The sequence below is a fragment of the Poecilia reticulata genome, chromosome 8, assembly GCF_904066995.2.
Source record: "Poecilia reticulata chromosome 8, P_reticulata-male-v2, whole genome shotgun sequence".
Taxonomy (NCBI): domain Eukaryota; kingdom Metazoa; phylum Chordata; class Actinopteri; order Cyprinodontiformes; family Poeciliidae; genus Poecilia; species Poecilia reticulata.
This window is the reverse complement of record NC_088837.1, coordinates 490,001-508,190: the sequence shown is the minus strand read 5'-3', so window position 1 is coordinate 508,190 and position 18,190 is coordinate 490,001. Positions and strand designations below refer to the sequence as shown.

Below are 18,190 nucleotides of genomic sequence, written 5' to 3'. Positions count from 1 at the left end.
TTTGAGGATTCATTTTTCAACTTTACTCGTCTTTTCAACAGATACACTTTAAATACTTAACATTTATGTTTAGTCATCAAATAACCAGAGGTCACAGAAATGTTACCTTCATTTAGTGCAACAACTATCAATGTCACCAATGGTTGGTCTTACAGATGTTCAGATTTCTGTGGTCCATGTTTGATTATAGAACAAAAGAATTAAGAAACTCATGGGTCCCAAATCATTTATTGTTGAAATCAGCATTTAAAAGTAGATAAACAGACATGCAACAGATCAACAAGCAAATCCACTAGGAACAAAAAGAGATATCTGGGAAAAAAAAAAAAAATAGCACAAATGAATAGCTTTGTTACCTCCGCAGAGAAGACATTTGGTTAAAATATAGGACATTATATTTAAAATGCTGATAGATGTGGTGCAGAAATATAACTAAAGCACCAACAACTGAACAAGTTAAATTTGTGAAATTCTTTAAGACAGTTTTCAGTTGAGCCAGGATGGATATATAGCAAATCTTTAAAATGGATGAAGGTGAAATACATGCGTCACAATTTCATGTATTAAAACGGCATGGCTCTTAAATGACAAGAAGGAAGAAACCAGAAGGGGGGAAAAAAAAATCAATCCAATCCAAATGTGCTAACAAAAGAAAGCTACAACACTATTACAGTTTACATAGAAATGCACAGCTGGGCTACAGTTAACACATAATTGGAAAGCTTTGGTGGAGAACAACAAAGAAGTGAGATGGTAATTTCCTCTGTATGCTGAGCATTTTAAAAACCGCCTGGCAACTGAGAACAGATGAACAGTCGAGTTGCCCAGCAGTGCATGCTAAGATTTTATAACCTGGAAAACAGATGTGGAACGCAGTAGAAGTGAACATGAACCATTTTCTGAAGAAAGTTTTCAGCATAGTACGAGCCATACCCTAATTCTAGTGAAGTCCACTTTGTTACAGAGCGCTTTACCTCAGACAAGAAAACATAAGGCAAAAAAAAGATGATTTCACTGAAACTCTTTAGAGTAAAATATCGGTGGGTCAGATCAGCAATGTTTCTGAATGAGTCACGGAAAGGGAAAAACAGCTTTCTGTCTACGTTGGAAAATTCACTGCTTTCCTATTGTTTAAAAGAAGTTCCCAACCATCTGATTCTTTCTGCTGCGGCTGCCATCATCATCATCATCCTCATCATCATCATCATCATCATCATCACCACCACCATCAGCTCAACACTTTGGGGAGAGAGGAACTTCATCTGAAACCAAACATTGACCTTAATGTTTAACCTGTTTGTTTTTCTTTTCCATTGGATACTTGGCGGTCTGGAAGAATACTTGTTGAAGGCACAACACAATCATGGTAAGGGGACAGAACAAAACGCAGACGTCAAACACACCTGCTGGAAACGAACCGCTGCAACCGCTAATGGGTGGGAATATCTTTTCAGGACTCGAGTCCTTACAGGGCAGGAAAACAGATTTTCTGTCACTTCCACTGACAGCTGCTGATCCTCACACTGTAGGATGTCAGAGACACTGAAAGTTAACAGTCAACTGGTGGAGAGCTGATTTCCTGCCCTGCATCGCCACACTTCCTCTTCACCACCTCCTCTCATCCACTAGTCCTTTTTTTCCTCCTCCTTCTTTTCCTCTTCTTCTGTGGGGTAAGAGTGCCATGTGAGGCGTTCCTCGTAAAAAGAGATCACTACCTGCGGACATTTAACGTTGGCTTCTTTGGCCGGTACGAGGTCCGCCTCGTCAGAGTTCTTCCTGTTCAGTTTCAGAAGAAGAAAGATTGTCAGGTTCTGGGGGAAAAGAGACTTTGAAACACTGATACTTTCTTTCAGGTAAACTTGAATGGATGCAGCTGTTGAATAGACCAGAGTTCCACTTACAAAGCAGAATATAAAAAAGCACTCTAAAGTATTTCACATTTTCTGAACTTTTAAATCTGGATGACAGTCTAGCTTTTATTATTACCACTTCATTTGTGTGTGTGTATATATATATATATATATATATATATTATATCCATCGTAATAAAAAAACACTGCTTATACACGTTTTAAATGTATAAGCAGATGTATAAGAAGATAAAAAGTCATTTAGTTGCACATCCCTTGGATCATGATTATTTCCCTAATAAGTTCACTGTATTTTATGTTATATCATAACATTGTACTGTATATTAATCTTATTATTGGTAATCTTGTTTTTTATGTTGTATATTTTCAATACTTTTGGAACTTTCACCCTCCATATCTTAATGCTGCCATTACCGCTGAATTTTGCCCCCAGTGGGACAATAAAGACCGTTTCCTCTGCAACCTGCTGCTGACTCTGAGCTTTGTGTCAACGTTCCTCAGAACTTCATGCTAGAACCCAAAGCTAGCAGGAAATAGCATGAGGAAGAGGATTGTTACACAGCCAACTGTCAGTGAACCCCAACATTTAGGGGTTTGGATAAAATGCAACAAGTGTTGAAACACTGACGGCTTAATTAAAGTGCCTGGTAAAGCGTAGAACATCTTAGGTGAAATGTGACTTTATCAGAAGGCCTAGAATCTTCGAGTGTTTATTAGTAGTGCAGGAGGAAAGCAGATGTGAGAACCCACCACTTCATTAGAAACATCAGCTCTCCGCTGGAGTCGGTGGCTCCAATAATCCTCTCAGGCTGCAGGCCTCTGCCAAAACCTCTGGCCTTGTCCCCCTGACAGCAGAACACACACATCACATGCATGGCATGACTCACAGACAGCAACTCAGAGAAATAGACCCACAACAATTATATAGACAAAAATGTTAGTTTGTCAGACACAAGCAAATGTTCTGCAGTGGACAGATTTCGATAATAGACAGTCACAGCAGGAGATTACCAGTGAAGGAGTCCAGAGCAGCTCAGCAGAGTCTGTGGCTGCTGCAGCACAACAAGGTGTTCATCAGGAATTGTTACAATATTTACACTAATGTATGATGTGTGTGAATTTTATATTATTCGCTGTTTTGATCATGGACTCAATCATATCATGGAAGGCTGAGGCACTTAAACCCAATGTGCTTTTTTTAAAACCAGTTTTGAAAATAATTAGCAGGAAAATCAGAAAAAATGTGGGACTCTGTTGATTTTGTGTGAATTTTGCAGATTTGTGAAAAACTGGAGAGACTTGTTGATGTCATTTGGAGCCTAGAGTAGACCTGTCGCGATAAACAATAAATCAATTAATCGCACGATAAATTAAACCTATCGACCTCATTTTAATTATCGGCTTCATCGTCTCTTCCTGCCTTTTATTCTTTCTGTTGCCGACACTGAATGAAAAAAGACTAAACTCCGGTGCTCTCCACTGACCCTCCCTTCCTCATTTCCTTAGTGTAATGTCCAGCGCACACTACACGAGTTGTCGGCCCATTTTCAAAACCTGAGAGACACATTAGCCGACACAAATCCTAGGTATAACGGTTCAATCGGGTTCGCCATGCCGTGCGATGTCCAGCCACATGGGCACAAAACAATGGCTAAAGTCCAGTTAACTCATTTTAAAATAAGGCATTAATCAATGCTTTAGATTAGAGTCAGTGTAAAGTCCTGACTGAATGAAAATCATTGTAACCTGACATAACTTGTTCACGTGACATAAATATGTCACGTTAACAAAGAACAGCTGAAAAGTTACCAGGTTTATCAACTGCAGTAGCAATTTGGCTCCAAATCCTCCCCTTATCATTTCTATATTATTTGCACAAAATGTTGAACAAACATTAATGTTTCCATATATAATCTCCAGTTGCGCCATGTCAGCTGTTTGGGATTCCCCTCGTAATTTCCCCTCAGAAAGCACAGAGGAGAATCTGATTGGCTACCTGTCACATTCAACAGGCTGTGTTAAGCTTCCAGTCGGGGAAATCCCCTGATTTAGATCGGAGTGGCCACAACGATCTACCGTAACCACTGCAGGATGATCGGTTACAAAATCACCATCTACAATCTTAGATCGGCCAACGATCTAAGATTGTCGTACGTAAGAGAAAATAGGGGCAAAAAATCGTGTAGTGTGGACTATTGCATTAGGTAGTCGGATGTGTCCATCTTCTCTTTTTACATCTAGTGATTACTGAAGGAAAATATAATATACAGACTTCATAATCTGCACTCTTTTGGTTGAATGCAGTATTTATTTCCACTTTGGCTTTATGTTGTTCAGTTTTTATTCAAGTACGTTTTTTGTTAATGGCGACAGAATCAATTTTATTTTTGTTTTTTGTTGTTTTATTTATTTAGTTTATCAGTTCCAGTGTTATGTGTTCTTTTGAAAATAAAGTGTATCCATCTATGGCAGGAAATCGCATGCATTATTAGTCATTTCCATTAAATCAGTGTCAAAAGGTCTTGAAACAATATTATCGTAATAATTTTTTAGACTATTAATTGCTCAGCAAAATTTGTTATCGTGACAGGCCTAGACTAGACGGCCACATAAAAAGCTACAGTGGGCCAAATTTGGCTCCCGGGCCTCGAGTTTGACATGTTTGAGTTAGACAGTCTCTGAGGTAAAAATCCTGGGAAACTGTCCAAAGACCGGCATACTCGGGGCGTAAAGTAAAAAAAAAAATCCTCAGCCTGAAACGATAGAAATTAACTATACCGTTGCTATTACCACAGTTTAATAAAAAGTGTCTTTGAATAGTGAACAATTGCTTCTAACAATACAATTAACAAGCTAAACACTCAAACTTAAATAAGACTTCAGTACATTTCAACTCAAAACAAAATATAAAATGTCTGTGGCCTAAAGGTTTGCCTTACAGGCAAAAATCCCTCAACATTAAATAAGAGGGACATGTCCCCCCCCAATATTGGAGAGAGCCACATTCGTCCCCCCCAATAATTTCACCGCAGTTGCGAAGAATTTTAAAATCTTCTACTCGCGTGCTTTTATTTTGAAGGCGCACAACATCGCATTCAGCAGAGCACTTCCTCCCTCCCTCCCCCCTCTGAACGGCTCAGAGTAAAGGCAGCAGCAGATGGAGTCAGAAAAACTCCGTTTGAATGAGGTAAACTGTCTGTTAGGAATGTTGCCATGAATATCGCTCGTTTATAACATCTCGTCAGTTTACTTTTATATATAGAACTAAATCTTTTTGGTTAAGCCGTTTTAATTCTGGAATAGTCACATGTCCAAAATTTTACTGCTAACTTTGTTTAAACGTCAGCTAGTCTAGTCAATTATTTAGAATGAGACTGAAACAGCAGCAAAATGAGCCTTTTTATTATTTAAAGTGAGGAACACCTGATCATACTCGACCAATACATTAAAATGTATTTATATTATATTATATAGCTCTGGTGAGATCTTCATTTAATTTATTGAAATATGTATTAACTGTTTTTAATTTTTAAATGAACTAAACTATTTTATTATGAGAGGAGCAGGTCAGGGGAGACATAGGAGAGTCAGGTGGAGTTTCAGAGTGTGAAGATATAAAATTATATTAATTTCAATAAAACCAGAAAGGAGAACAGGTGAAGACTGATGTCAGGTTGATTTATTTCAACTTTTCAATGTTTTTTTAATTATTTCCACACTATAAGAAAAGTGCTGGAGGAGAGGTTTAAAAATAAATTAGTGAAAATGTTTGCTACACAGTAAATAGAGTTGAGATGTATAATAATACATCTGAAAATGAAGTTGTTTAAATTCTCATTCTGTATAATAAAAACATACTTTTTATCTTTAGTTCACATTCGGACACTGTACATTACTGTAGTGTCTGTTGTAAATCCATGAATCCATGCAGGAACATCAGGCTGCAGAGAGTCAGAGGGAGGCAGAGACAGAAACACATATCTGTCGACATTTCAGTTAAATGTTTGTGACTAAAAATGACAGGAAAACAAACATTTAGGCTTTTTGCCTCAGTGTTTTTATGGTTCATGTTTGGTAAGTTACTGAATGCAGGGCTGGAAAGTGAGACTGAGTTAACAGGGAGGAGCTAAAGGTTTGTTAGACGTGAAAAGTATCATTTTTATTTATTTTGTAGATCAAACCGTTGCACTGATTTAGAGAGACGTTCAAGAAGAACAAAACTTGTTTTTTAGATTTTATTTTTGTTGGTCAAACTGATGTATTGAGTTTAAAACGGCTGAATCCTATTTTATGAGCTGTTTTCTACTTTGGTTTTAGGAAGAGGTAGAACCAATTCAATTACCAGTCAATTTCTATCAATGAATTTTCACCAATAATCAAATGTCTTTTGACCAATAAGATATATCAAAATCTGTTAGCCTGTCTGTGCTACCAGATTATTTATCTTGCTAGTTGTGAGGCAAATTCTAAAGTGAGTGTTCATCCTGGAATGACTGTCATTATACTATGCATAATTTTAATCTGATTATTGGATTGTAAATAATAACATGCTAGAATACTTGTTACTAAAACAAGGGTCAGATTAGAGTAACGCATTACTGACGTGTTGATGGCATAATTGTTTGACATTTCTGCTCAAGCTATTTACTGATCTGTTAGCTTTCCGATATGCGTCCCCCCCAATGACAGACTCGTTCCTACGCCCTTGCGGACTATTATTTTATTATTAATATCACTATCACTATTGTAGATGTTTTGATTTTTATGCTTGTTTCTGTATTTATCATCAAGATAATTTCCCAGAGAACAAAAAAGCCATGTGAATAGAAATTATTTTCACAGGTGTCTATGAAAAATTTAATGAATTTAAAATTGGTAGGCCTAACAGCAGCCAGTCAGAGTGGAAAAATGTTCTTGTTCTATTGTCTAGTTGTTAAATTTTCTAAATTTTCCACAAAATGACCAGATAAAAGATGTATAACATGCCAGTTTAAACTTTGATCTATTTGATCTATAATAACTGAGCTTTGCAACATTAAAACATGGATAGAACGGTAACTATAGTAATCATAGCTCTTCTCCTCTTCAGTGTTTGTCGGTTTCTGGTGGTGCAGCTCTGTGCTGCCTTCAGGAGAATGGGACATCAAAGTATCAACCATAAAATTTCACCCAGATGTCATTTACTATGCAAACCAAAGCTTTCAGTGGAAAAACAAAAGTTCCAGAACCTTTTAATGCCATACAAATATGAGATAGAATCATGGATTATATATTTATATTGACCTGTCTATTGATTTATAGATTAATAGTTTCACTGGACAGAAATTACAAAGAACAAATCTGGTTCTTAATCAAATCCTAATGAGTCAAATTGAAAGTGTCATGGAGTTACCAGCCTCATGACATCAACATTGACATGAAAAATAATATTGAAGAAATAAAAATATCAAATCTAAGTAAAAACATAAATAAGTGATACGTTTTTTACTGTTATGGTATGTAAGATATATTTATTATCAGTACTAGATATGGTCTCAACAAAAACATGGCACTTCCAACAATATTGTTTTACCTTTTATCTGTACGTGTCTGTTTATTCTTGCCATACAGTCCTCTGTATTAATTATTGCTTGAAAGGTCTTGCCATACCAGTTTATTCCTTTGTATTTACTTTAGTTTCTTAGTTTATTCTTGCATTTTGTTCTTTATTCATTTCCATTTAGTTTCCTTTGATTAGTATTATCCTCTCTTGGTTTATTGCTATGTCTACTTTAGTTTCTTTCCTGTTGCTAGATTTATTTTATTGTTTATTGACCATCAGTAATCTTCACTCGTCACCTGCTGCGCCGCCTAATCATGATATGTTTCACATCATGTGTTGATTTTTCACTGTTCAGCGTCGGATTCTCTGTTTTTATGCCATAATTCACATCTAGTTGGTCGCTCCGTTTTATGTCTCGCTTCTGCTGTTACAGAGTTTTGCGCAATGTGCGCTGCATTTTTTTGTTGTTTTTTTTAACCCCCTAAGGTTTCGGGCGTGTGTGAAGATGTAAGGTGTAAAGTTTACCTTCGACCAAACGCCCCCCAAAGGAATCCCAGCGCCGCCCTTTTGTAAAAATTTCCACCAACTTCCTGTCCCCTTTCCTCTCGCTATGCCCAGCGCCACTTGTTTTTAATTCCTTTCTCAAGTAAACGTGTTTCTTTACCGGGTGAGACAAACTCCATCTTCTTTCATATCGCATTTGATTTAACCTCTGAACCGAACGCATGCGCTTCTTTTCTACAAACCGTTTTACAGTCATTGGTCAAGAACATGGGAGCTAGAACTCTGATTGGCAGACATCTTTGTAGACGGAGCTCTTAAAAGCCTTGAGACTAGTTTGGTTGAGGCGGACCGTTTGGTGAAAAGCCGGAAATCCGGCCCCCGGCCGGAGCTCTTTAAGCCCTGCATACTAGATTAAATGTACAACAGAGACAAGGAGAAGAAAAGCATAAGCTGTAGAATAAAAGGATAAAATGGCAACTTACAGAACCTAAACAGCAGATGCCATCTAGCTCTGGAGCCAATAAATAAATTACCTCCTCCTTTTTCTTCTTGCTGGCCCGCTCCTCTGCATCTCCAGACGCCTCGCTGGAAGCTTTCCTCTTACTCTCCTTCTTCTTCTCCTCCCTCTCTTTGTGTTTCTGCATGTACTCTGCAATCAGGTCAGGACAGTCCAAGTTTTCTTCCGGCTCCCATGTGTTGTCCTCGCTAGACAGATGAATAAGGAAATAATAACTTAAGACATGCATGTCTCTGAAATAATGTTCCAAAATTCCCAAGTCACTCTCCCAGAAGACTTGTAAATCTGCAATCATGCCAGGAAATCAAACAGTATGCATAATAACTTTTTGATGACTACAGAAAGTTTGTGGCAGACACCAACAACCCAGCCAATAGTAGTTTGTTTAATATAACCGTGTTAATCTATAAACAGCAAGATTTTAAAAATAAAACATGTCATCTAAGAGACTTTACTGAAACTGCCAAGCGGAAATAGATAATTTTTTCACGCTTACATCAAAACATGCTGAAAAAATGTTTGAAGTCAATCCTTCAACATTTTCAATCATAATAATAAAGATTCCTGATGACTAACTCAACAGGTTAATGCATATAATGGTAGAAGTTCAGGAAAATATGACTTTGAGAAAGCTCTACCAGGACAATGTGACGTCGCACATGTAACACAGAAACAGTGAGCCGACCGGAAGCTTCCGTTGATCAGCTTCATGGACAGAGGGAGTCATAAAACATGAACAATCATCAGCGCTGCTGGCTTCAGATCCTTGATTGTTTTTGAGATGATTTTCATAAGATACCACAACAAATTAGGCCTCTGTCTCTTTAAGAAACTCCTGCTCTTTCTGAAGCTCCACCTTCAGGAAACCATCATAACATGGCTCCTCTGTTTACCCTTTATTGATGTTTTACCAGCATTTCACAAAGAAGTAGCTGCTGTAATGAACTCAGCAGTTCCAAAAGGTGTTTGCTAGTTACTGCTGGCTAAAGTTGCTGACTGGAGGAGTTGTGGGGGAGGGCTGCTCTGTGAGGTGGCACCTCTGAGGGGGAGCTTCATCTCAAAGGTGGTGCTAGGTCCACCCGGGACAAAAAGCAGCATCCAGTATTTGAGCAGGTTATACTCACTCTGAAAAGCCTTTCCATTTCAGCAGAAACTCGACTTTGCCCCGCACCACACGGCGGTCCAGAACCTTTTCTACCACATACTCCTCTTCTTCCTCCTCCTCTGCAGGAGCTGCCGCTGCGGCTGGAGCTGCTGCTGCTTCTACCGGAGGTGCTTCCTCTGTTGCCGCGGTGACAGTTGCCGCTGCAGCTGCTGGGGCAGGGGCCGCCGGCTGCTCCTCATCCTCAGCCTTCTTGCTCTTCTTTGCTACGGTCGCCAGTTTGACGTCTGAAGAGGACTTTTTGTAGACAACAGAAAACATGCAAGTTTTGTGATGTAGAACCACTGTTCTACATCACAAAACTTTAGCAGGTCAACAGTAGATCACTGATCTACTGTTGACCTGCTAAAGGTGTTGTGGGAATTTCCTCGGTTCATGTAGTTGAAATTAGGGCTGGGGGATATGAGGAAAATCTAATATCCTGATATATTTTTACTATATCACGATAGACGACATAGTTCCTGGTCCCATTTCTCTGCTAGACTTAAATGTAAGCTCATGTAAAAAGTGATGCAGTATTTTGCTATGAACTGTCTACACTATGACTAGATAACAAGGTGAGAAATAAGTTTTAACTAAGAAAAAAATAGCGAGGGAGAAGGAAGTAGGTCAGTTGACAAACTTAACATATAGATGTGCTGTGGAATAAGGTGTGTTTTGGTTCAGCTTAAAAATAAAAAAGGCAAAATACACACAAACTGACAGATCATCAGTGAAGCAGGTGTTTAAATTAACTAATCAACCACCGATGTGTTAGCATGGCTAATAGCAGCGGTGGCTAATCTACCACAGTGATAACTCATTAATAATTGCAAAATACACATCAAGCATAAAAACCGAAAACTGTAACGAACTGAATGTTCTGTAAGGTAATGTTTGAGTGTTTTTGGTGCTGAACCTGAAACATAAAGTTGCTATGGCAACCATTCTGCGTGTATTGTAAAACCTACAGAGAAAAAAAGAAAGAAGAAATGAGTAGTTTTGACTTATTTTTCCCATTGTGTAGCATTAAATGAATCATACCTACATCTCCAGGTTTCACTTTAACGGACTAGTTCTACCGCGGCATGCGGCTATGAACGGCATGTAAAAGAGTACCATATTTTCTGCACTATAAGGTGCACAGCATTATAAGGCGCATAGAATAGACGCTACAGTTAGGGCTGCCACCCGTCCCGTATTGAACCTATACGGGACGCTATTTGTTCCGTACTCTACAAATGTGGATGTGTAATAACAAAGAAGTGGCCCCAGAGTACTTTATATAGTAGGCTGCCCCAGTCATTGTTTCACTCACGGTGTTGGTGTTGCATATTGTGCCCAACTGCTTTCTGGGTAACACAGACCAACCAACACGCTGCCGCCGCAGCCTCTGTCTCTCTTTCCCCCCCCTCCGGCCCCCCCCCTGGCTTTAAATGTATAGGGGCTAGTCCCTTGGTAACCCTAGTCAAAGCACCCCGGATGAATATCTAAAGCCACTTTGTTGACATAACGAATGTCAAAAAAACAGTTCGACTTGGGTCAGCGAGAAGAACCTTCCGCGACGGGGCCGGGGCGTGGCCGGACGATGGTCACCTTTCTCCGTTCGCGCACAGCATGTTCATGGAGAACGTGGTGCTAAATGACCTGCTGACGACCTGATTATCAGGTCGGTAGGTAGATAGGTCAGTCAAACTTTAGCTGTGTCCGAATTCAGGGTCTGCATCCTTCGAAGGACGGATTTGTAGGCCGATTACGTCATAGCATGGTGACAAGGCTTGTCCGAATTCAAAACTCCTTCAAATGCATCCTTCAAATGCGTCCTTCTTTTCCCCAGATTTGAAGGATGGGTCTGATGTATCCTTCACAACCCACGACATCCCATAATTCATTGCGGGTTCCAACTGGGCGTTCAGACAGAGCGTCAATGGCGGTGAATAACACAAATTATTTAGCTATACAACACTTTAAATGACACAGCGTGATTTGGTACAACGTTTTTAGGCGAGAATGCAAGTGTGTAAATCTCAAATATTTGCTCGGTTCATCAATACATCACCAAATTGCAATATTGCTCTGACGTTTTCGGATGTCTGCTACCGCTCCGTTAACAGGCAGCTCCCCCACCAGCTATCAGCTGGCCGGGCGCTCCAGGTTCGGTATACCGAGAAAAAACGCCTAACTCCTGGCACATTGTTATAAAAACTCCCGCTAGCTTTCCCCAATGAGTGGGAGTTAAACACCGATATTATTCAGACAGGTCTGGTTGAAAATGTTTGGTTTATAAAGTATTTCAAAGCAGAGCACATCGGTTTGATTAATTAAAGTTAAGCCTTCAAACATATTAGGACATTACGGTTAAATAAACCTATCTGCGATGTGGAGAGTATTATATTTGTAAATTAATAATTTGCTTATATGTATTCCTTGTAGAAAAGTGCAGTACATATTTGAACATTTTAGAATCAAACTAAGAGATTTTCTTTTTACTATGGAACATCCTTTACTATAAAAGGTGAAGAATAACATAGAAATCAGTAATACATGACTGAAAAACAAACTTCGGCTCAGTTGGTTTTTCTTTTTTCTTCTCTCTCTGCTTCATGCTGTCACGGTTGCTAGGCAACATGAGTTACGCTGAGGTGGGGGCGGGGACAGTTGGTGAAGGCTAGACCTGTCCAATCCACGGATATTTTTCTTCCGGTCTTAGTTTATTCCCGGCCTTCGAAGGACCCGTCCTAAGTAGACCGGTCCTAAGTAGACCAGTCCTACGTAGACCAGTCCTACATAGACCAGTCCTTCGAAGGATGCAGACCCTGAATTCGTACACAGCTTCTGTCAACAAACCAGCGTTCTGACAACTATCCCAGCATGCACCGCGCGCTTCTTCTTTTACGGGTGAAAATGAAGTCGGCGGCTGCTTACCGTAGTTGCTAGACCTGTTGTGGTGAGCCACAACAGGTATTGGTCCATATATAAGGCGCACCGGATTATAAGGCGCACAGTCGGCTTTTGAGGAAATTGAAGGAAAGTGTTTTTCTGTTTCTGGTGATGCCATTCACCAGAAACGGCTTGAAAAACGCAGATGTTCATGATAAAACTGTTGCAAGCTCCTTGCTTTACTTCTCTGCTTTTGTGTGACTGTTGCAAGTTTGGCGCCACCCTCAGACTGGGAGTTTCAGCACTGAATACTGAACATGCATCCTAGACTTGAGTGAGGGGACCAATCAGATCTGCAGCAGACTGGTGCTGATGATTACATTTGCATCAGAGGGGCTTGCAGTGGGAAGGCCTGCATGCTCAAAGAGGACAAAACAATCAGAGTCAGAGGCGAAGATAACCACGGAGGAATACAAAGTCAGTGTGGTGGGTTAGAGAACCAGCAGGCGGGACATCTTAACAGTAGAAACTCGGATGCTTTTAAGAAAAAAAAAGTTACGCAAACGAACGTTTAAACCAAAAGCCCCAACGGTTCTGCTATTTACATATAAAAAGACTTTTTGAAAGTGAAGCTGTTGGAGGTACAACTACCGAACTTTGGGTAGCAGGCCCGGATTTATGGGGGTTGCAGCTGCGCTCCCGTACGGCATACATTTTTACATGTTTAGAAGTTTAATAGAAAAAAATATATAATATGCTCCATAAGCACTGTTCAGCGCGAAATTAATGTCATAAGCGTTTAGAGACGCGTCTTTTCCATAAAATGCCTTCCATGTCTCGGCCTGGATTAGCGCGATTTACGCAGCTGGAAGTCACCGAGAAAGTGAATGCACACTCACTGCAGCAACCAACAACGCAAACATATGATGTAGATTCTACGTTTTAAAACATGCATTCCCTCGGTCACAAAGCCAACAACCAACGTGTTGCACGTCGTTTTCCATTCCGTTTGCACCCACGTTGAAAGCCTCGTGCCTTCACCAGCTCAGCCCGACAGGTTGCGTACAAGAGAAATGAGCTAACAGTGGGCGGAACTGCTCAATATCATTCAGAACTCAGTAAACTGCAGCTCACAACGCGTGCATATAAACGAGAAAGACGGCCTGCTAACAGCATCTTGAGGGCAACATGGCTGGCGTGCTTTGCTCGCTCCAGCTTAGCTAACAAACACGAGCCTTACCTTTCTGCAGAAACCTTCGGAGTGCTTGTCCGGCTAGCAGCAGGCCGAAGTGAAAAGACTGATATGTATTGGTGTCCTGAGGACAAATAACAGGCCGACGGGCTAAACAGCAAAAAAAAAAAAAAAAAACCTAAAAGTATCCAAGCTAGTTTTAAAGAAGACTGTCTTTGCATTCGCAACTCAATCACACAATAGGCTGAACTGCGTTGCTAACATACACAACCAAACCCTTTCTGCCCGCCAACAGCTCCACCGGATATTGCGTTGTTTGCAGTCTGTCTTGCACCCCCTCTCCTCTTTTGAGAGACAGTTAGGTGGGCTTCTTTTGAACACTGACCTGGTCATATCCACTGTGACTGGAGGAACAGGTCACAATTTCAGCACTTTATTGTGAGAAGTTTGTGGAAGGATTAAATATGCAAAATGTGATCTACATGTAATAACACCTTTTGGAATATTTCTTTAACCACATCTCTTATGATAGTGTTTCTTTGAGTATTACAGTTGAAAAGTCAACACTGTCAAGAATAATGAAAATGTATTTAAAGTCCCCCTAGCTTTTATTACTCTAGCATGTATAGGTAATCAAAACAATTTTGGTAATCCTAACAATCTTGACCGGAAATAGAAAAGTAGTCTGATCAGTCAGTTTGAATATCTTAAAAAATAGATAGGTTTAAATATAAGTACAAATAAACTTACTATAGCCTCCTTCTCCTAGCATGTAACACACAACCAGAACAGACTGGGCTCAGCCTCTAATCGTTGGCAGGCCTCTACAGAACATTATGACATGCTCAGGAAGTAATTGGACTATTTCAATCTGCTGTGTTGGAGCAGAGACAATATTAAAATGTCCCCTAAGGACTGGACACCTCTGATCCACGTAAACAGAACAGCAAGAACACAATTCAAAAACTTGCACAGCGCTGCCATCCAGTGGCCAAAAAATACCGGCGCAAATTTTGGATTTAACGCCGTGATTTTGCGCTAACTACAGATTAGTACATACATTTATTGAACTGTAATTCATACAAGGACACAACATTACATTCAGTAGTTGGTTTTCATGAGTGTGGTCCTCTGCCTATTTTCTGTTCCACTTCTTTAAACAGATAACATCTTTCTGGTGAAGATATTTAGGATATTTATTTATTCAGGATAGGATAGGATAGGATAGGATAGGATAGGATAGGATAGGATATTTAGGATTTAAACCATCCATCCAGTCAATGTGTAGGCAAAAGATTGATGGGAGCCAATGGTGTGGAGTAAACCTTGGACAGACCTCCAGTCCACCAAAGTAACTCAGTTAAAGCCATTTTAATGCTATGACCAATGTATTATCTTATGTATTATAGACAGTACAATTATACAAAATCAATTGTAGAATTGCAATTGCAATTACAACATTAATTAAACAATCTACAAACAATGGACATGCAATTACAATCTGCCTGTAAGCGGGTGATTCAGTTTAATCAGACTGAACTGTGTTGGTGCCTGCTTTGTCTAGATGACAATGGCTTCAACCCCAACTCCTTTGTGATTAATATGAGTCCCTTCGGGATAAATAAAGTATCTTTGAATGGAATCTTAATTACAAATAATATGAGAAAGTATTTCAGTGTAGCAGCTGGTTTGTCTGTAGCTTTATAACCGGGCCACAATTAAACAGGTAGATACTTTTTAGACACTTCTTTTCTGTATACACCAGGGAAAGCAGCTTACTACATTAAAGGTTCAACATGCTTAATATTCAGGCCTTCAAATTTATTTGATAAAAAAAAAACTGTATTTCTGTCTCCAGATTATAAAAAATACAGTTTCCATTGTTGTGTCCTTGGTCAAGAAGACACTTCCTCCATGCCTGCTGGTGGTGGTCAGAGGGCCCAACAGGTGGTGCCAGTGCATGGCAGCCTGACCTTTGTCAAACCGTCCCAGGATAGCTGTACAAGGCAGTACACCATGACTCATGATAAGCATTTTACACTCAATGTAGTGTAAAATGCTTTGGAGTCATCTAACTTTATACAGGCCGTTTATTGCTGTGGATTTTCTAGAGTCCTCCTGTACTTACAGAAATCGTCATAAATTCCAGGTCATACCTCAGCTGATTTAATGTTGTGTGTAAAGTCATGTTTTTCTAGTTTTAGCAGTCACATTCAACGTCATAAAGCTTTTATTTTCAGTTTATACTTGATTGTTACTTTGGGAACTCCCTGTTAGTGTAAACACATAAAATAATTTTACATCAAACTTTGTGATTTTTTTTGTAATTGGCATTCATTGGTAAATGCAACTACAAGATAAAAAGCAAGTCCTGCCTCCTGTCTCTGGGCGTTATGCTGCTGCTTCGCCTGCTGTTGATCACTGTATGCTTGTTGCTGGACATGATTCCATCATCTCTGTGAAGGATTTCTCAAGATCTTTATGAAAAGCTGAGAAACTGTTTCTAAGTCTGACTGAATGAAAACACATTTCAACATAACTTCAAGAATCTTGGGATCTTGTTCACAAATGAGGGAAGAAGGGAGTGGGAGATCGACAGGCGGATTGGCGCAGCGTCTGCCGTGAAGCGGGTACTGTACCAGTCCATCGGGGTGAAGAGAGAGCTGAGTCAAAAAGCGAATCTCTTGACTTACCGGTCGATCCACATTCCCACCCTCATCTATGGTCATGAGCTTTGGGTCATGACCGAAAGAACTAGATCACGGATACAAGCGGCCGAAGTGGGTTTCCTCCAGAGGGTGGATGGGCTCTCCCTTAGAGATAGGGTGAGAAGCTCGGTCATCTAGGAGGGACTCAGAGTACAGCTGCTGCTCCTTCACGTCGAGAGGAGCCAGTGAGGTGGTTCGTTCATCTGGTCAGGATGCCTCCTGGACGCCTCCCTGGTGAGGTGTTCTGGCCACATCCCACCGGGAGGAGGCCTCGGGGAAGACCCAGGACACACTGGAGGGATTACGTCTCTCGGCTGGCCTGGGAACGCCTTGGGGTTCCCCCGGAGGAGCTGGAACAAGTGGCTGGGGAGAGGGAAGTCTGGGCCTCCCTTCTGAAGATGCTGCCCCCGCGACCCGACCCGAAGAAAATGGATGGATGGATGGATGGATGGAACATAGCTTCAAGAAAATAACAAAGTATTCATGCAAGTTACAACTTTTACTTTAATAAACAAATTGCAATTGTTTCTGAAAACATGTAAACTATAGAACTACGTCTGTTCTAAATAAATCAAAAGGCTGGATTACATGTTATTTTTTATCATTGTGTATGATACAGTTGTATTGGTTGTGCATATTAAATTCAGTTTGTTTATATAGCACTATCTCACAATATTTTTCATTCAATCCAATCACACATACAATTCAATATATTCTAGTTATCAAACAGTGCAGTCAACCTTAGTTCATTAGTCAAATTGATTAAAAAGTTCTTATTTAAAGAAACCCAACACATTGCATGAAGTTGTTGACTTGCAGCATATTGAATTCATTTTTCAGCTGAGTAGCACAACTAAATAATTAATGCTGCAAAAACATTGTAAAGAGCATTAATGTAACATTTTCAAAGTTTGTCAAAAATATTTTATTGTGTATGAATATATCAGAGATACGTAACAGACACCTTTATAGAAAAACTTTTAAACTAGTAAAGTAAGATAATAATACTACTAGTGATCATTTATGAAGACAGGATATCAGCTAACCTCAGTGATACGTAATCCCTCTGATGGGAGTGTTGTTATTGTCTTTACTTGATGAATAACAATATTTCCCTGTTACTCCTCAGTCGTGAAACGGTCAGTGATACTGTGTGTAAATGGTTAAATGTAAGAAAGCATTTAGATCTTATAGAAACAAGTTCACAAACATGTTTTCAGTTAGTCATGTCAAAGCCGCAGTTGCATGTGTTAATCACCAGAGGGCGCTTGAATACCAGTTCAGCCTTAATTTAGTGAAGATCAACGGCATTTGCTTGGCTGTATACAGACAATCTGTTTTATGCCGTTAGTTTTGTGTCAATGCAAGCTGCTCCTGCCGAATAAAAGTAAAGAAAAATACTTATTTTAAAAAATAAAATAGCAACACATTTTTAAATCTACTTAAAGCTTTGCTTGAATAAATATATTTGAACTCAGGTATTCTAGATTTTTAAAAACATAGACTCAGCTAAAGAAACCAACAACTACATGTTTGAAAAGGACAAAGGAACATAGGCAGTGATGTCCAAAGTCAGTCCTCAAGGGCCGGTGCATCTTTTACTTCTTTCTCTGGTTCAGTACACCTGCAGAACATTCTGACATGCCGAGGAGGTATTGCGCCATTTCAGTCAGGTGTGTTGGACCAGCTTTGAGTACTGGAGCCGGATGGCAAACAACCTGTCAGTGCTCCTTCCTTTACCCTTCAGTTTGAACATGCAGGAAGTTTTGCTGGTGAAAACCAGCATAAATATGGAAGGTGTTTTCTGTTTCAATCAATCAAGCCTTAGCAGCAGA

The 18,190-nt window shown here is 39.7% G+C and overlaps 1 protein-coding gene across 2 annotated transcripts; it reads right to left on the bottom strand.

Annotated features, from left to right (window-relative positions):
• Positions 1-209: 209 nt before the first annotated feature.
• Positions 210-13,965, bottom strand: LOC103468201 (chromobox protein homolog 1-like). 2 transcript variants are annotated; one of them, XM_008415102.3, is made up of 6 exons: positions 13,696-13,965; positions 10,495-10,542; positions 9,559-9,833; positions 8,451-8,622; positions 2,622-2,716; positions 210-1,776 (listed from the first exon to the last, which is right to left on the bottom strand). In XM_008415102.3, the coding sequence occupies exons 2-6, from the start codon at positions 10,501-10,503 to the stop codon at positions 1,626-1,628; spliced, it is 702 nt and encodes a 233-aa protein (XP_008413324.1). In that variant the 5' UTR covers positions 10,504-10,542; positions 13,696-13,965; the 3' UTR covers positions 210-1,625. The 2 variants fall into 2 exon arrangements, with proteins under 2 accessions (XP_008413324.1, XP_008413323.2); XM_008415101.2 differs by lacking the exons at positions 10,495-10,542; positions 13,696-13,965 and adding an exon at positions 12,501-13,456.
• Between the last annotated feature and the right edge of the window lie 4,225 nt (positions 13,966-18,190).

Coding starts and splice junctions, on each gene's coding strand:
- LOC103468201 (XM_008415101.2), bottom strand. CDS start 12,668: ATGAACATCTGCGTTTTTCAAGCCGTTTCTGGTGAATGGCATCACCAG. Junction 8,623..9,558: donor AAATGGAAAGGCTTTTCAGA/GTGAGTATAACC, acceptor TCATCTGTCTAG/CGAGGACAACACATGGGAGC. Junction 1,777..2,621: donor CTGATGTTTCTAATGAAGTG/GTGGGTTCTCAC, acceptor GAAACTGAACAG/GAAGAACTCTGACGAGGCGG.